General features: G+C 34.5%; 2 protein-coding genes across 4 annotated transcripts in view; one reads left to right on the top strand and one right to left on the bottom strand.

The window, feature by feature from the left end:
• Pip (heparan sulfate 2-O-sulfotransferase pipe) overlaps positions 1-20,842 on the bottom strand; it is a 114,000-nt gene that overhangs the window by 73,594 nt on the left and 19,564 nt on the right. The window contains exon 1 of one of the 3 annotated variants that reach the window (XM_072022551.1): positions 19,665-20,457. The exons of 1 other annotated variant lie outside the window; for it this stretch is intronic. In XM_072022551.1, coding sequence (XP_071878652.1) covers positions 19,665-19,717 — 53 coding nt within the window. In that variant the 5' untranslated portion in view covers positions 19,718-20,457. Of the gene's footprint in view, positions 1-19,664; positions 20,458-20,842 lie in introns of those variants that run through there. One more of the 3 variants, XM_072022550.1, reaches the window with a different exon arrangement.
• Positions 6,554-20,842, top strand: part of LOC139998187 (uncharacterized) — a 29,649-nt gene continuing 15,360 nt past the window's right edge. The window contains exon 1 of the mRNA XM_072022538.1: positions 6,554-6,916. The gene's annotated coding sequence lies outside the window, so the exon portion shown is untranslated. The remainder of the gene's footprint in view (positions 6,917-20,842) is intronic.

Below are 20,842 nucleotides of genomic sequence, written 5' to 3' on the forward strand. Positions count from 1 at the left end.
AACTTGGTCGATTCCTAATCTCTTTGCAAGAGAAGACTTTCCATCGAGCAAATAAAGGCAGAACGAGAAAACATTCGAGAAACTGTGGATGTCCGTTTTCCCAAAGCAACGTGTCACGAGCGGACTGTCATGTGGGTTGTCGTCGCCGGAGGAAACAGGGCACGGCAAGCAAAGTTATCTGTCCCGTAATTGATCATTCTGTTCGCGGAGATGGTTCACGTGCGACCTGGTTTCAAACGATCCCACGTCGACCGTGAAAGGACGACCGTCACCGGGGAGATACAAAATTGCGCTCCGGTGTTACAGAGAACCCGAACATTTCTTCGTTGCACGCCGTGTGCGGTTTGTAACTTCACGGAACGGCCGTAATTACGGCAAAGGATGACAAAGTAAGGAATCCGGGGGAATTTCCCCCGGGAATGACAACACGTCAAAGTGTCTGTGCGAACAGGTTTCCAGGTGGAAAATTTCAGTATTATTGAAACTCGCATGGTTTGAATTGCGTTAAAATGCGTATACAGATAATTCAATCGTATATTGTAGGTTTAATGATACTACCGACCATAAGCAATAAAGCCATTCTATATATAGTTATATTTGGACAAGTGTATTAAATTTGACTTCGTTTAATATTTTATTTTATTTATTTATTTATTACATTTATTGGAAAATGTCTATTCAATGTTATTTTATTTAGTATTTTCTTTGACATTTTATTCGATACCTTTTTGTTACAATATACGAAAATCGAAAAAAAAAAAATGTAAATTATTCGTTCTTTCCGCTAAAAATCAAAGGAAATAATTACAAATTCGAACAACGTACTTAAATACACCGAATCTGTTTAACGTATCCGACAGTTTAGTCAATTCTCATTGATCTTCGATTATTTCCACGTATTGCAGTCGTTTTTAATAAAATCCAAAGTTTCTAGCTCAAGCAATTTTTAATCAAACCGAAAATTTCTACGAATTAACGCTACCTTACATTAAAACCATCAGAGGGGATTTTAAATTTTGCTTGTATTTCGAAAAATTCCAAAAAAGATGGTACATCGTAAGGAAGACCATGCTACACATCTTTCTTCAAATACAGTTATATCTAGTATAACGTATATTTCCACGTTTCATATGCGTCCATATCTTCATCGCGTCATCATATATTTTAAATATGCATAAAGCAGAAACAGCGTCGCTTTCCGCTTCATTAAATTAATTCAACAAGTTTATTATAATTTTCAACCCGGGATAAACGACGCGGCTAAAACGTACAAACCGTGCAACAAGTAGTATCATATCGACATCGATCCGGGCTATAAAATTCTCCGTAATTACCATGGGCTACACGCTATCGCAATGATCATACTCGATGAAAGAATAATCTATTTATCACCTTACCAGTTTTTCCCCCATGCAGGAAGTAATCACATCAAAGGTCGGTTGTTTCGATTCCGCGATCGACACGCGTTTCGCATCTCATTGAAACGTTTCTTTAGAAGCGATCCCTCGTCTATTTCTCACGTCGTACGGTAAAACGTCATCCTCGATGACGTTCTTTTCAACCCGTTCGGACGTTGACACACGCGGAACGCCATGTGTCGCATAACTTTATAATGGTTTATGATCTTTGAACGAGCAAAATCGTGACCGCGAGAACCGGAAATTCCGGTAAAAGATTTCTTGTATCGCTTACACGATTTAGAACCGGGTTCTGCAGAAGAAAAAGAAAAGAAAAGGCATCTTTTCATAGAACAAACGAAGTGGGAGTTCTCGTAACGTTATCTCACGAGCTTTGCATAATTCCTAGGAATTACGTGATTCAATTTCATCGATTTCTCCATTGAAATTCTCGAGATTATCGCGTTCGAAACGAGATGATCAACGACGATATCGATAAACGAGTTTGGATAAAGATACGAAGTGTGAATATTTTTTTTTTTTTAAAGATTTGTTATCAATTTTTCTAATTACTTGTGTTGAAGTGATCGACACTTCTAGGAAAACTCTACATCTGGTCTTCGGCTTTCTCAAGCGCCGAGGTCATCAATAGCGCATAGACAAAAGAATGCGTCGACGACAGACCATAAGCGGCACACGTGCGACGTTGGCTTCAGAGTTCTTTTAGTCTCAGGGTAACATTGCTAGCGTGCGGATCTGGACCAGCTTACATTGTATTCCACACTTTGTACTTTACACTCACAATAAATATATACTTTCAATACCTTACAATTTACCCACGCGTTTCTTTGATTTCCACATCCATCGAATAACCTTAACAACTTGAAACAGTAAAATTTGCTATTACGTTTGGTAATAAATACAATTATTGATTTAGGAATTAGTAAATTTATTTAGAGATATGTATAGGCATGTATATTTGACTAAAGTTTCTTAAAACGTTTCGTAATACCAGACACCGTTGATTGTAAGCTTTTCGAAGGTTTAAATTATCGATTTTTGTTGCTCTTATTTGATAATATTATCTATTGTTACTTGTTTATAATTCTTCTGCAAAAGCAATCCATGTAAAAGTTTTCATATGCTTTTTCTGCGATCTTCAAATATTATATTTTGAACTAAAAATTATGTAAGTATTATAATTTGTTTGATAATATGCAATTATTACAGAACGATTTATCTATAGCGTTAAATAAATTCTAACGACCAATGGTATAAAAATATCTACTCGAACATCTTCTATGTAGACAGTTGGGAATCATAGTGGCATAGGTTAGTATAAGTCAGTCTACCGCCATTCCTTATAATTCATTATATCTTTTCAAGCCGTAAAGACATACCACGACAGAGAATAAAGTCATAACTTAATTAACTAAACGACGCTATTAAGAATCAAAGTACGTGATTAAGTTCAAATTCACGAAATCTTCACTCACATCATTGTACGATTCTTTTCTATTTTCTTAAATACTTTCAAGCTCATCTGTCACTTGCCAATCACTAACGATAAGCAAGTACTACGATTCTTAGCCCATCACCTTTCTCGCAGTAAAAGTACAAATTCTTTCTACCTGTCGTCAAACGATCTTATTAAAGTTAGATATCAAACTTTCCAGAAACGATTCAAGTTTCTACATTTTTTCCATAAAAGTACAAAATCTTTTCCTCCCATCGTCGAACGATTGGTACGAAACTTTCGAGCGATGGTTCGAGTTCTTACTTTCTAAAGCGTGGGACATTTGTCACGGTGAAATTCGAACGTTCGATTCGGATTAAGTTTAAGAAAATGCAGGTTGACCGCGCGTGGAATAGTCGAGTTTCCAGATATCCTCATTATGCACGATGGCCCTTCCCGCGTCCCATGTTCTTTCACTAACGCGTTCCTAGGAGCTTACGGTTCCCTCGTGTTCGTGTGTCGTTGACACCGCGTCCCGCGACCGATACCGTTCGTTTCTTGTTTTCTTTTATCTGGACACGCGTTCGTTTCTTCCGACGCGATTGTCTGGACCGCTTGGACATCCAAGCGGTTTCTACGGCGAACAAGATGCGCTTCTTTGTAACCGAGGACGTGTAAAGGGAAACCTATGGTTGGTCACCGGTCAGGACATCCATGCGAGAATCGATCCTTCTAAACGATCCTTCTAAACGATCCTGATGGTGATGCATGAGAATGACGGTAGACTTTTAGTAGGTACAGGTTCTCTGTTCGTAAGCGATTTGAAGTGATCCTCTTGCTGCGAAGAATGTCCGTTATTGGTCAGAAGTACCTCGCATGTTTGTCCGTTTTTGATAAGGCGTCATTCAACCGTTTCATGATCGATGTTGCATGCAGCGTTGTACTTTTTCAGCAGAATAAATGCAAATTGCATTTACAACAACACCATCCTTCGGTAACAACCGCAGTGATCTTGTAAACCGAAGGAGACCGGTAAAGTGAAGTATTGTATTTTAACAAATTATCAAACTGTATATGTGACAAATTTCTTTGCTACTGTTAATGCTGTTCCTAATTTTTTACGTATAAAATGAAGTATTGTTGATTATTGTAACGATTTATTAATAAAAATATTAAAAATGTAATATTAATTTAATGAAATGTAACTTTAATTAATGGAATGTGTTGAATGATCCACGAGTTAACTGTCGTTTAGCGAAATGTTTTAAACGGAAGCTTATTGACACTAAAAATACAAAATAATTTTTTTTATGAAAAGGATACTTCCAAATTTTATTTTATTTTTTAATTGCTTTGTTCGATACTGGTGAACTTTTGCTCAAATATTCTTTTATGAAAACTTTGTCAAACTATCGATACAAATATGATAGCGATCGATCGCTCTGCACATGAGTAATAATATAATCGATAAAGAGAAAATTTGTCTTGCAATCCAAAATGGATCTAGGATGATTTTCTTCTGTATCATTATAAATATCCTTATATTTATGAAAAGGATTATATATTCTCCACGATAAAATCATTTATAAAATTATTTATTATATATTTTAATAGAAGGATAAGATAATATACTCATCTATATCGACATAATTCTCCAGATACTCTGCTGATAAATCAATTGAAGTTTAGGATCGAGCAAATCCGATGTACCACAAGATCATTGTTGGCTATTGTTCTCGCATAGCAACAATCTGGTGATACTTCGGATTTTCTCGATTTCAAGCTTCAATTGACTCACCGATAGAATATCTGAAGAATTACGTCGATATAGATGAGTATATTATCTTATCCTGTCTATTATCAATTATCCTGTAGCTGCAGAATTTGATGAAAACGAAGATTAAGCGTAACGCATGTGTAAATTTGATCGCTGCTATTTTTCTATCTTTGCATAGTCGTCTTTTAGAACTTTCCCATCCCAGTTTGATTGAATGCTAATAAGATTTTTGTTCCTTCAGAAATATCCTGCGTCCTAAATGTTCTGCAAGAATTTTTCGTTCGCAGGAAGATCCAATAATAGACATTTCTCAACATCCTCCTTTACCTAATAATATTATGATAGTCGTGTTCCATTACTTAAATAAGCAACTTTAATTGAAATACTTTGACAAATCATTTTTGCTCGGTCAAACATTACCTCGACAGTGTTAACAGCCTGCAACACTATGTATATTTAACTACACGCATAATGTGGCACATGCCACATCCTCCTTCAGCTTTGTTAGAGCAATCAATCATGCAAATCTAATTTAACAATATAGACATTTTTTGATACTCGTACGGAGTTCAAATTGAATTACGCAAAATTATCTTCGTGTTCTGCGTCTTCTGTACATTTTTAGTTTTCCTTTGTACAGGTAACCGTTGATGCAACAGTTAGTTGCTGTAACGAGCCTGGGAACATTTTGCCAAATGATCGAGATAAGCGTACTTGATTATAACTAGGTTGCACAATAGCTTGTGAATTTAGGAGAACAAATTGTAATGAGTTATTCCTTATATTTATAGCGAATGGACTATGATAGGAGCTTCAATGAAACACAATTTCAGGAATTTGGCACGAAGAGAATTTCACTTTTTAAGATACGATTTAATAACCATGGAAAAGTTATTTCGATTTATAGTAAATGTGTTCTATTAAAAGAAATTTTGTTGACGATAAACTATTTGGACTGTAACAAATTATCCTACGATCCTGTTAGCGATACAAGTTATTGCTTGTAAAAGAAAGCTTTTCAAGCCATAAGTAACAGCTTCTGAAAACTAGAAAAATAAAGAATTTTATCTTTTGTAATAATAGTAATAGAATAATAACTACATCGATGAAATTCACCATTAAAAAGTGAAACTAAATCAAGCTCGACAATTTCTTATTATTACATTCATACAATCTCGCTTCTCTATTCTACTAATCGTAAGATATCAAACATTTAAAACGTTCTTTTAAAAGCGGCAAGACAAAATTCATCGTTAATGCATCAACTTTTGAATTAAACCATCGAAATAAGGATGTCCTATAGCGCTACTTGTAACATTTCACTTTCTCCAACACACATAAAACTCTTGCACGTGGTAAATAACTGGACAAACTTTAAAAGGTACGCGAACAAAGAATTTCATTTTTCCCCGAAATAAGCGAAATAACGAAATAAAAAATAAAATAACAAAATAAGAATATCAAATTCAAGCGATATAGTCGACAATTTAAAAATTACATTACATGAAGTAATAAATATTGCAATTACAACAAACATTCGTGGTGAGAAGAACAGATCCCAGTGCAATCTACTTCCCGTTTAATTTCCTCGATTTTCCAAAACCCTATCCTTAACTTTCCACGAACTTCGCCATTATCGCTCCTTCTCTCCGTGAATTGTTTGCAAATGACTGCAGGGCACAACGAAGCGTGTCCGCAGAATTCCCTCGCATCCATCGTTTCAATTTTTTTCTTTTTTCTTTTTTCTTTCATTTCTACTGCCTCGTAAGATGATCGCAGATAGCGAAAGGCTTCGTTTTCCTCGTGAAAATTGTCCATGACCAGCGCAGGTGCGAACCACGTGATGACGACGTATTTTCAACGAACGAACGAGCGCCTAGCTCGCGTGTTTCCGATGGGATTGAGCTGTTGGAACACCGTGAAAACTCGAGGGGCGTATCATCACGCGAGCTGTTTTAACGCGAGCGCGGTAAGTCGAATCTCGCGCGACGACGTAAAAAGTAGCGCCAATTATACCTGTTTGAAACACACTGATTCTACTTTTCCACGACTGAAACACGGTTCGATATAATTTCTTCTTATTTTCAAGCCGCGCGCTATCGTTAAATCTTTAACGTGCCATTTCTTATTTCCTCGTGCGTTACGACCGTTGCTGTTGCTTAAGTAACGTCGTACACGAAGAAGATACATCGTTAGCATCTTATTAGGGTTCGTTTGGATTTATTCGCAACTTGCAACAAACCTAAGAAGTCGAAGAAGTTTAAGAAACTGGTGAACGCTGAGAAGGTGAGAGCAATTTATCGCGGAAATTTTATTTAAGCAACATATTGCGACATTTTTATATAATTCTGTAACATTTTGTTTGATTATGCTGTCTTAAACGTTATTCAAGGATATCGTATAATTTGACGTAAAGTATGTGCGTACGTTCTGTTTTAGTAAGCGTAAAGTACATGGATCGATTTGTATGCTACCATAGGATAAGTTAAGATAAGACACGATAAGGTAAAGCAATAGTATTTCATTATTTGCATCTTTCTTTTTAATTTTATTTTATTGCTTCGCTGTTTTTGAAATTTTTACGACTTCACTGTTCAATAAATAATAAAATAAAAAGTGAATAGATTTTTAGATAAAGATCGTCTCACCGCAATCCTGAATATATAAATTATACCACATTATAATTTTTAATTGCCTCTCATTTTTCAAAAGTACGTTCTTTACAAACCATACTAAATTTTCATATGTTAACTCGTAACTATTTCTACACTTTGATGTTTTAAACGAACAGTTCGATGATTTGTAATTTTATTCAACACGATATTTTTTCATGCTCGAATCCCGTAACAAGCGAAAGCCTCTTTCAAGCGTTCTCTGATCTTCAATTAGAAGGCGTTAGCATTTTAAAAATTAGCACATCGACATAAAAATTAATAATAGTTCGTAACAAGTTTCAAAGCGCATAGAATAAAATATTAATCGTTACAAGCTTCGTCACGCGTGCGTCCAGATGTTACAGTACAAGGAATTATTGATAACTAGCAGTCGACACGCGATCAAAGATTGATAGGTAATAACAAGGCATGGAAATTCCTGCCTTCTAAAAGAGCTAGATATTGCGGAAGGTCGAACTGCTGAGTTCAAGGCAGATGTTCCTTCTAATTTTTATTTCACAGCAACTGTTATTAGTGGAGCTAATGATTATATTCTAATGTATCTTCGATTGAACGTTGCTATTATAACACCGTTATAGCTAATGATGGTTGAACAGGAATAAAGAAGCGTGAACTATTGAGTGAAATCATTGCACAGTTACAACGATTCAGTGTATAGATATAAGGTTTACAAAATAATTAATTATCAAAAATAAAACATAGCTGACGTTCACTGTTATATCGATCGGTGATATAAATTTCGTGGTTGTTTATGATTCGTTGCAATTCTTTTACCGGTTTCTCTGTGTCGTATAAAATTGTTCGCTCTCTCTTTGTAATAAATTTATTTATATTATTCCAGCGCGAGGCTCAGATTTGGATCTTCTTTAAATTCCTGGAACTCAAACAGATCCTCATTAGAATAGACGTCACCAATTTTAAGCTGCGATCACGTTACACGTTTCCTTGTTGGAATTTTTAAAATGTACAACGCTGTAAGCGCACCTCTTCCACGCGCGTAATCTATGCTTTTTCGTTGTTCACAGGCTAATTAGCAAATTTATAAAATTACTATTTTATATCGTAGTGTATACCACATAGGAAAAGTTGGAATAATTTTATCTAATGCTACATGTTAATTGTTTCGTATTTGTAAATCTCGTGTATGAAATAACAAACAAAATCTTTCGCTAGATCTAACAAAATTTACATTAAAAATACATGAAAATAACACGGAATCTCTATCATTACTTACAATCTAAATGTTAAAAGAAAATGGATTGCGTCGAAGTTGATAACTGATAGCTGAACTTGATACGAATATAACAACTATTACAAATAAGTAACCCTAGACCTGTGATTGCGGTCGTCATTACGTAACGAATGACATAGATAATGAATTAATACGTTATTTAATAATATATTACTCAATCATTGTGACTAGTAAACTTGTGATCCGTCTTTCCTATTTCTTTCGAAAAAATACTTTCCATCGGAATTAATTTATTCTTTAACCTTTTCTACGGATTCCACAAACGTAAATAATCGTCTTTAGAGAATATTCCTATCAATTATAATCGAGGCTCGCGCAGATCATCCGATAAAAATTATACTCGGATCGATCTTGCGGTTTTAGGCTTCCCGGAACCCCGTTTCGTCTGTGACGCAATCTTATTGTCGATTTATTTCAGCAAACGTTCTCAGGCTGTGAGACTGTTTCAGCGAAATTTTAATTGTTGGATTTTTTTAATGTCGTGATAATGTCAAGGATTCTACGCAAAATTTCTTGTTTTCCTATCACGCGTGTACGATAAAAATTCAAATTTAATTTTGAAGTATAAAATGTGTCTGTATAATCGTAAATACAGTCAGGAGGAGAGTAATTGTTCAAAAATACAGAAGTCGAAATTGCACGATAAAATTTGTGTCTGTGATTCATTAAAAAAAAAGAAGAAGATTCATTAGGTACGTGTGTATTAACTGTGAGTGTAGATTTGATCGAATTCTATTTCTGTTCTCATTTGTACTTTGAAAATGCGAAGCGACGCCCTGATTTGTTTTCTTCAATGTTTTCTTCCTATCCGAATTTTAAAAATATGAACAATGCTCTGATCTGGTTCTTTCAATTAATATTATTTTACTATACATATTCTTTTGCTTAATTTATAAACGGTGATGAAATAGGATATTATTATCCTATTTTAATTTATTAAAAGCTTTCCTGTTTATTCAAGATTTCTAGGCGACCTGAGAAATATGAATTATTCATTGTCCCGAAATTTTCGTCGAAAATATCACGCTTAAATCTTCAAAAATTTATACGCACGCTACTTCCATTCCACAAAAACATTTTAACATTTTGATTCATTTGTAATAAAAGTACGAGAATAATGTCCAAAGTGTAAAAACCAATGACAAATTATAACGGCTAGAATCGATCATCTAATATAATATAATTTAATCTAATCTAATATAATCATCTTCTAATATATATATATATAGATATAGAATTTGTATATCATATATTTAATCTATTTATTAAAAAATTTAGTAATCGCATGTGATAGTTAAGCACACAGTCCTTCGATGTTTCTATTGGTTTCAGGTATCGCTATGTACACGAATCACAGTAATCACATTAAATTTAGAAAAATCATTTTCACCTGTGATTTATAAATGAATAATTAAATAAACCAAAAAAAAACTTCTAAAATAACTAAACATAGAATTTGATATCTACTGACAACAATTCGATTATTACACGTTAGTTGTTCGAATTACTGGATTTAGAAATTCGCGTGTCCTTTGAGAAATCAATTTGCCCCTTTTTCACCCCTACAAGGCACTCATATGGAATAAGACTCAAACACGCGTTTGTTTATTTTTAATGAGGAGTTTATATGCCGAACTTCACGCCTCTAACTTTGGCGACTCGTGAGACATGGGTATCCTTTTAAAAGAAATCACCTTTCTTACCCCTTTAGAATTCGTATCTCCAAAAATCCTTTATCCCCCGTCTATGTTATAAAATAAGTATACTATGCAAATTTCACATTTCTAGGTACTATGTTAGTCGACGAATGAATAAGTTACCTTTTCCTTTTAGATAATATACAGATTAATTTTCAAAAATCAATATTATCGCGTTATAATAGTTCGAAGAAACGAATACAAACGGATAGAACAGATTATTAGAATAATACTAGATATCACACATTATTCAAATAATACGTAATAACTGATAATATTCTAATATCTACTGTATCAGTCTAATATCTAATATTTAACGATTAATGGATAATACCAAAACATTGTCGATAGAATATTATTATAGCCATTTTGACGCATAACGTTATAATTATTATAAATTAACGTCTTATAAAAAGAAAACAAATGTTCGAACGTTAGTACACGTCTTTTTATACTGTAGGTATCCAATTACGAGTGCAATAGCCGGCTAAAATAATCGATCCTGACATGCAAAGAGTACGAGCAATTCTCTTTTCTATCGTTCCAAGGAAACATCCCGGAACGTTAATGATTTAACGTAGAGCCACTTAGCCAACGAGTTATCGTGACAGCTTGGAAAATCGTATCCGGTGAAAAACACGCGAACGGCCAATGTCGTTGGAACGAATCGGTCGCGATCGAAAGTGCAGACTGTAGACACAGTGGCGTCACGTTCGCCGAGTCAGTGAGAGTTCATGGTAATAATGGCCCCTCCGTAACATCGCTTACCTTTGGAAACCATTACTTCGCGCGATACCTATACGCCACACATGACTTTCGTTTCTCGTAAATAGCCAGGTTATAAGAAACATGCGATCGAAGAAGCTATCGGATACACGTATTCCGTTAGTTTCATTACGACTCCATTTTTCTTTATTCGTAATTTCAATCTTATTTTTATTCTAGTCTTGCAACGTGTTTTGCAGATATACAGCTACGTGTTGTTCGGTTTGGGTAAATTTAGGGCAATTTCCTCCTACAGCAGCTTTCGTTCGGAACGAGTCTCTTTCTCGAAAGAGAAAATTTTCTTTTGGAAGAGATTTCTTTGAGAGCTTAGATCCGTTCTTCTTTCCTGTCAATTTCGAGGTAATTCTTTTCTATACGCGCTAAAATCAGGAATCTAAAACAACTGCGTTTTAGAATGGTTATCGGCGAGGACAATTCTACTCCTCTTGTCAATCTTCCGACACTTGTTTTATTTGTTGTTTTATCGAAAATTAGCGAAGCGTCGTTATACACTCGCGTGCAATTCGATAAAGTGAAACTAAAGTCAGAAGGAAAGCTATCGTACCTCGAATTTTTAATTAACTGAGTACCCTTTTTATCGTGGATGTAATTCGATGTTGTAAGCGTAGAATAATTAATTTATCGGAATAATATCACTATGATACGATCATTTTATAAGTACAACGTATTATATTTATTATGGAGTAGAATTTCGATTATTAAAAGCAGCTTCCTGTTATTAAAAACAATAAGAATGTTTTTAGGAAATGCTATCTGTTGGCAGATTGAAGTGTAAATGCTATGACAAATTTCAAAATGTTGCGACCAATTTTGAAGCTTTTAATTTACTTTTATGACAATAGGAATAAGAGAACGGAAAATTTGTAATTGCCACACTTTTTCTACACAAGTTATCGACATCCATTGTTCAAACTTCTGCATTTTTTTTAGTTAAAATGTTCTATTTACTACCTTTTTTTTTACTTCAAATATGTAATAAATAGAATGTAGACACGACTGAAGTTTCTTAGGTCTTTCATCTTCTAAATTAAATAACATTATACAGACTGTTGCGAGGAAATGAGGAAAGAAAATGATAAAACATCAGTTTTCTACGGCGTCCAAATAACACGTAAGACGCATCTAGCTACGTAGAATATCCTGAATTTCCTACATAAAATGTTCTACAGGTCGTAAAAAATGATAGTTATCCAAGAAATATGTACTTATATCGGAAGAACATGTTGAAAAACAGAAAGGTTGCAATTAACCTAATTTCTCGCAAGAATGTAGACAGTGTTCTAATACTTGTTCCAAAAGTCACTGCACTGATCTACTTTACTTTACCTTACCTTACTTATATTTTACCTTGAATCAGTGGAAGATTCAATGTATATAAAAAGAAATAAAGACGAACCGGTAGACGTTCAACGTGATAAATCGCAACAGCGATCGAGGCTTAATAGTAGTGTTTTGAAAGCAATTAACTCAATCTGTCTAATTGAAAGCGGCTGGAAGTGGACGTTCCAAAGAAAATTACGGGAAACGTTAGTCCTTTCGTGAGATTCATTCAGACAGACTAAACGTTTTAAACGAGACCGACAATCCCAACGACAAGCAAAATGACTTTAGCGAAATTCCACTCCTGTCTCGAGTATTCCAGGCAAGTTTTTATAAATTCTTCGTAAACTATTCTTTGATAGACGTTCAATCGGTATACAGAAACATTTCAATACACCGTTAATTATTGAGATAACTTTCACACAGAGTTCGTGGAATTTTCATTTTTTCATTGTCGATATAGAGTTGTGAAGTTACATTATAAGACTCGATCGAATATGTATTTTAATACAATTGAAATTATTAGAAAATTTATTGAATTGTATGTCCGAATTATAAATACAATAAATTTTATAGGCACGATATAATTTTACAGATTACAATGATAATTTATTATCATCGTTCATTTTGGAGAATTTTATTTTGTGATAGTATGTTAAACAGATGCGCTGAACTTTGTCTCTAAATTTTTCACTATCATTGTTTGCGACACAGTTTTATAAATTTAAAAAAGAAACGTAATTCTTATGAAAATTATGAAGCAACGTAATTGGTTGTAATTTTGTAAAGATGATTATTTGGCTTTCAATTTCGAAGAACGATCAAGGCCTGTTATTTTGCTGGGAGTGACTTGCATAAATTACCGTGAAGATTGGTAAAAAAAAGGACGTTAAAAGTAGAATGTCGAGGCCCCTGATGTAATATTTTTCTATAAGGAAAACTATAGGAGCTGTCTTACATTTTATTTGTGAGGCTGTTTATGAGCTTGAAACGTTGTGTCTTTTTCGTGTTCGTCGGATTTTGCAATTTATTTTGAAGGTTTCGTCTCTCTATCAAATAAATTATAATATCATACGAAATTAAATATTTATCATACGATAGGTAAAAATATTTTTTTAATTTCACTTTACGATCGGAATTTTACAATTATAGATAAAATCACACAAATCAATTTAATAACCATTAAAAATTCATTTTCATTTACTTTCAGCCCAGATTCATACATTCTACATTTACGTACGTAATTTACTTGCTAAATGCTACGCAACATAACAAATTTATTTAATGAGCAAAGAACAACAGACCAAACTTTTAAAGCCGCAGCAGCTAACTCAAATTTCAACTGAAATAATTATTCTCGCAAAATCTTTCTCAACTAACCAACGCTAAAAACTCTTCTAATTAATCTTCGCAACTTTTACTTTCATATTTTCGTAACATAGAAATTTGTAGTTAATGCGTTAACTCCAAACAATGCGTTAACCTCTGTTGCAAGCAACGCTAAAAGATTCTTTCGATTGTGTTCCATACGGTGTCTAATCAGCATAATTTGTACTTTCGTATCTTCATATTCCAACTCTAACTTTAAACTCCAACTTTTTATTGTATCGTTACGTTTCTATTAACACTAGAAATACCACACCAGTCAAAACGATTGCTTCTACAATTTTATAAATGTGTCAACCCTCGTTTAGGGATCATGATGGATCAATAATACCAAAAATGTACTACATAACGTGGAATTGCTTCTGTAAGAAAGTAATAAATCAATAAATATAAGAATATTCTATTATTACGTATTTTGTATAGACCGATCATTTTGACTGCTTTTTGGTAGAAATAGCTTCGCGTTAACTATCGATAGTTCTAGAGTTAAAAACGAATTATGCCGTATGTATACAAGCGAGAAATAAAAATCCAATACAATTAAAGTTATTATAATTTTTCATTCGACGAATAAAAATGTCCAATTAAAGGGACAGCGCAGTTAAAGGGTTAAAGTTAATATTTTCTTTCACTCGACTCTTATCTCAACAGAGCAAAGCGATTCAAATATTCTTCGTTGCGATTCATAAAAGTTAAAGGCCGACGAGAAGAATCGTCGTGAAGCAAGTTGTCATCGTGTGTCTCGTGTCCGTGGTCGCGCGTACACGAAAAGAATAAAAGAAAAAGAAAATAATGGCGAATGTACAAAAGACGAAATTCACAAACGAATCGGCCGTTCACGATTCTCCTACAATTCGCATTATTCCGACGTCCAATCAACGTGATGGATCGATTTGTTCGGTACAGTTGCAGCAGACCTTGTTGGATAACCTTTAATCCATTACACCGTCGTGCTCGTCGAAGTGATGTATCTAAACGTCATTTAGGAATGCTTCGATCCGTCTCTCCCCGTTCAATGAAACTTTGTGAACGCGGTTCGAGTAATTATTCTGCGCGAATCCGTTGAGTAATGGATGAAGGTTTAAGCCATAGACGTTCGTGGGAACAATGTTCGTTTCGAATGCTTCCGGTTGCATCGTCGACCAATTATTCCCATTAATTTTGGAAAGTCGGAAGAGTTGAATGCGTAAATCCTTCTGCTTCCTTTTTTTTTTTTTTCTTTTGTTTTCTTTCGTTATTTACGCAGTAGAACACCGTTTATACGAACATTTCGGAAGACAAATCGGTTCGTATAACCAGGTCGTTAGTATAATAGGGGTCCACGTATTTTTGTCCAACACCTATGAGTTCTCGTTCAGTTAATTGGAGTTCGTGTATATACGTACAGTATGTTAAACGTACGCATTTGTTTCTGTAAACATCAGAAATGCGAAGAGATATTTCGGATGAAAGTTGACTTGACTCGACTAGAGGAAAACTTAAGAAGATACTTCGATTTTCTTGTATATCCTTGCTTAACACTAGAACTACCGATAATTAACACGAAGCTATTGAAAATAATAGAGTATTTTTATATTTATTGATTTATTACTTTCTTACAGAAGCAATTCCATGTTATGTAGTACATGTTTGATATTACTGATCCATCTGGGACCATGATCCCTAAACGAGGGTTGACACATTTATAAAATTGTAGAACCAATCATTTTGACTGGTGTGATATTTCTAGCGTTAGCATCTAGCGACCCAGCGATCGATCAGGAATTTTCCTGATAACTGATATCATCATATTTAATGATACGCAATAAAAATTTTCAAAACGTGTGGTAAGTTGTACAATACGAGGAAACTCGTTAATTGGGGTTCGATAAACGAATTGCAGGATCCTTTTACACTTCGACATCTACCACTCATTTTGACTCGAAATTCATCATATTATTCGTTTAGTTATCATATTATTCGTTTAGTTAGAAAGTCATTACATCATTGCGGAAAAAGATATAACATGAAGTAGGAATTTTAAAATAAAATTGTACAGCCTGCCAATTTGACCGATGTGGTAGCTCTAGTGTTAAAGAGATCTCAATGCCAATGTAACTTTCTTAAATGGAAATAACATTTTTTATATACCACTCGACGTATTTTATAATTCTTTACGAAAGAAAGTATCAAGGTACTTTGGTGGAACGATGATTAATCTAAAAGATATTTTAACTTTAATGTTGTAAAACTTATCGTACGAAAGACAAGGGAAATGTGAACACGAAGGTTGCACTTTTATGGGACAAGCTATATTTCTTTCCTTTGGTTGAAATTGGAGGATAACATTGGTGACAAGAGATGAATGATTCAAGGAGAACTACACGTTTTCACGACTGTATCTTTTTCGCGAGTGCAATGATACATGTGTATTTTGCAGTTGCGCTATTTCTTTAAACGGAGCATATATTCCTTTCACAGAGCACAGAGCAAAATCATTTCTTCGTTACACGTAAAATGATATTAAGGTGATATGATTGAAAATCCAGTGGTTTAAAAGAAATTCCAAGTTTCATTTTCTAGAACTTATCATATTAAAGACAAGGAAAGACGTAAACTAGCGTAGCATTTGGAGCAAAATAATTTTTGCATTGATTTACTTTTGAATCTATGGATTTGTATCAATTTTGATCTTTCGCGTTGTCCTCGTACTTCGTACCGGGTTTCATATTGAAATAAAAATCCAAATCGAATCTGCTGTTTAAGAAAATCCAAATTAAATCTGTTATTAAAAAGATCCAAACCTAACGGAAGACGAGCATCAATCCCCTAACAATAATCGACTTCTTCGATGCTACTACTGAACCGAACACGTACGCAATCACAGACACACGAAACGAAGAATCTCGTCAGACTTTAACGTACGATAGCAAAAATCGGAGAATCGAATGAAGCTCAATCAACCTCTCGATAACAACCAATATACTACTTGAACGTGTTTCTCTCCCTCTCTCTCCCTTTCTCTCTTTTTCTCTGTATCAAATCTTTCAGCCAAAGATCACGACCGAGATCTATTCGAAAGTTGTTAATAATTCACAAGCTAGTTGAAAAAATAGAGAAAACTTTGATCTTGGACTATAAATCTAGCTCGACCGGCCGATGTGATAGCAAAAGGCGCAGGTATCTATTAGCAGAAGTTTCGTGTTCGTTTGTTGAACCCGCCGGGTATTCCGGGGTTAAGTATTTTAACGCGTCGAATGCCGGCTGATAAATCGATTCGAGACACGAGATCTCCACTCTCGCGCCTTGTGCCCGGACCAACGACGATTCATCAACCGTTTTCTCGCTTCGCTCCTGATAGAGTTCAATCGAAACGCGTACTAACGCACCGGGATATCACTATGATGAATATTCAATGGTTTACTGCATGATTACATCGCCTAATAACGATTTGTCATAATTGTAGGGCTATTACCATTCGGAGTGTTTTATTGCCTCGACAATTAGAGATGGAAGTTATCTTTGAAATGCAAAAGTAAAGTAGTTTATCGCTTTTAGACGAAGAGCGATAACATTCGATTATTGTTTGTTATAGTCGTCGGGCTTTTAGGTTTTTTCGCAGACTGTTACAGTGACAATTGAAGGATCAAAGTAGTAAAGGATGTAATTGATCGTGCAAAGTATCTTCTAATTGGATCGTTCGAGGTTTGTATCATTTTTGATAATTGTGCCTTCTAACAAGTTTTAATAACATCGAAAGAGAATTACGTTATTGCGAGTATTAGCAGGTAATGAAATTATCATGAAATACGAATTCTACGAAAATACTTCGATAGGGGAAAGCTATCTTGTTTCTGGGTGGAAAAATGAAAACAAATTTTTATGGAATGAGAAAGTTGTGGTATGATCGATGGTGACGGTCTGCTTTTTCGAATCTGCGAAATTTCATTAGAAATTAGAAATACTTTTTTTTCCCGAAAGTGAATATCGATTATTTTAATTAATAAGTATAGCTATCTTTCGCGTGTAAAAATAAAGAATGATATTATAGAGTTGTTGGAAGTTTACTAGTTTAACATTTGGGAATAAAAACTATTGTTACTTCTTGGATACAAAGATAAAGAAATCTCTTGGAGAATATAAGAATTGTTGTACTAAACGATTGAATTTTACTGTTTTAACAATTGATAGATAGAAAAAAGGATACTTCGAGAAATAAGGAATCAAAAACTTATTTTATCAGTTATCAGCGATTTGGCAATTTAGGATGGAAGTCACAGTTTGAGTATAAAAATAATAAAATCTTCTATGAAATTAATAAATTATTATATTACTTGGTTATCATTTAACATGATTATCGATTTATCAGAATTATTTTGGTAAATTCTGGAATTTTATTTTTCCTTTAAATAGATATTTATAATTTTTCCTCTAAACTTTAGATTTAACCTGATTGCCTTTCTCGTAAATAATGAGAAAGGACATTTACTAAATAAACTTATTATCACATAAAGAACCACAGCCAGTCTACTGGTAAATGTTCAGTGACATAGTAGTCGCCTGGAGCGACAAACAGTTAAATAGAATTACTTGGGAGCAATCATAGTTACCGTTTCAACAATAAAACACGGAAAATTGTACGACTGACACTATATATCAGTAAACTGAGGAAGCTTATGTTCTTTGAACAAATTTAACCGTCCAACAGTGTTTTTATAAAGATAGAATTATACGAATTTTAACTCAAACAAATTGTAAAATTTTTATTTCGTCTTATATGTATATTATAATTTATCCATTTTATTTTTACAATACGAATTTTAATATTATAAATGCGCCGAATAATCGGTAGAAATAAATCAAAAGTAAAATAAATAATTTTCACAATGTCAATGTCGCTGCAGGGTTTTTAGTGAAACGTAAAGGGTTAACTCAACAGTACAACAGTACAATAGAGAAAAGAAAAAATTCCTTAAAAAATTAGGAATATGCATGTTGTATACAGAATTAAGTAAAAATGAAATTAAGAGTCCTAAAATTCCGTACGATGATACATAGATAATTTTGCGACAGATCGATATACGAGATGATATCGTATTTTAGTCAATCTACTTTCGACACAAAAGACAAATTAACGCTGCAACGACATTCCTTGAAATTTCATGCTCTAATTGCTCCTTCGTCTCAATGAATAAGAAACTTTTAATATTTTAAGAACTGTAGCATGAAGTTGAAATAATATGCGCGTTAACGTTGATTCTTTCATATTTTTTTATATAACAAATTTTTTTAACGATAAGAAAACACAATTAGGTTATGTTTAGGTTACGCTAAAACACATACGCGATAGAGTCAAATGACAGGTAACATATACTACGACGAAATCAAAGAAATTGATGTACAGACTACCTAGTTCTGATAAAATACAGAAAATCTAAAAATACGAAAGAACGAGGTTATCACTGCGACACCTGTACCAAAAACCATCACTTCGTATTGAGAATTATTTTCCATGACATCGTATTAAGAGGAAACGTTATACATTACAAATGTACTGTCACAATTGAACTATAGAAATTTACACATTTGTGGAAAATTTACAATGTACAAAACACCCATCGTACGTCAAAATATCCAAAATATCCAACGCAATGTATCTCTTACAGTATATAGTAATTTTTTTAAAATCTAATGAAACAAATCTCTATTTAGGTTAGGTACTTCCCTGATCCATTAAAATATGAATTTCCATAAACGTCCGCTTAATCCAACGACAATGTACTACGTGATTTAATCTTTTATTGAAACAAATACTTAGATAAAGTACATTACAGGTATCGTAGATAAAGTAACCTCGTTCCACGGTAGATCTATTGTAATTTGTCAAAGAAATACCAGAACGAAATACAACAAGAGGGAATGAACCGAATGAAACTAACCTCTTTGGGACAGGCACCCGCCTGTGCTTCCACGCGTTGTCGTTCAGCATCATGTACGCGCCCGTTTCTTCTCTCCACCCTGTCCAAGTTCAATCGAGGGTACAATGCGGGGCCCTTCGACGTCGATCGGATCCTCAGATCCGAGACGGTCGAACGCGACTCATCAAGAAGCAACGAACGTCGATCGAGCTCATGTACGTTCCTCCCTTCGACCGGTTAGCCGGATCCACGCCGCGTTATCGTTCCAATCGATCACTGAAACTTCCAACGCCACCCTACGAGCCGATTCGATCGATCGTTCGCACACGCGTTCCTCGTCCTCGTTAACCGTTCATAATCGATCAACTAGACCATTCAGACATGTACTTCACTTCAAATATACCTGTACGAATTGTCGTCTTTCTAATCGTAAGTAAATTTCTTAATAGTGCGTATATATAATTTTTACGTTGTGTTATAATATCAAGGATTATATTATACGTTATATTACGATCGTATGCTAAATTCTCGATTTCTATCGTATAGAATCGACACGTGGATGAGATCGAGAATCGTTGTATCAATTATCGCGAAAAGTTTCTGTGATGAATTTGAAATTGGGACACGAGACAGCTGACTCGGTGACGGAATTAACGAGAAGACTTTCGAGCGGTACGCACGGTAGGCTGGCTGGTCAGCACGCGACTGACGAGCACTAGGAATATTCCGCGCGAGAACACCGCTCGTCAACGAGGAGACGACACGCGATACGCTCTGCTCCGCGCCCGCTCCGTTACTCAGCCTGCTCGTAATGCGATTCTACTCCACATTCGCTGTGCCGCCGCCGCCGCCGCCGCCGTGGCCCTCTCCACCGACCTCTTTCGCCGCGAGAAAGGCGCCACTTTCCTGGAAGATAGCCGGTGCAAAAAGGTGCTCGACCCCGAACTTGCCTTCGATCACGGAAAGATCCGGCAACTAGATGCTATTCCCAATGATTTTTTCATTTTGTATTACAATAGATGTAAAAAGCATTTGTACGTATCCTTATTTTCTAACGAGAGAATTTCTTCTTTTTTTTTTTTTTTTTTTTTTTTTTTTCATAGTACGTTTCATTTTAGTAGCATCGAATTTTTGTAGTCGTATTAGTTAGTTATAGAAATGCTACAGGAAATAAATACAGTGATGTACGAATAATTTTT

The sequence above is a fragment of the Bombus fervidus genome, chromosome 2 (assembly GCF_041682495.2).
Source record: "Bombus fervidus isolate BK054 chromosome 2, iyBomFerv1, whole genome shotgun sequence".
Lineage (NCBI taxonomy): Eukaryota > Metazoa > Arthropoda > Insecta > Hymenoptera > Apidae > Bombus > Bombus fervidus.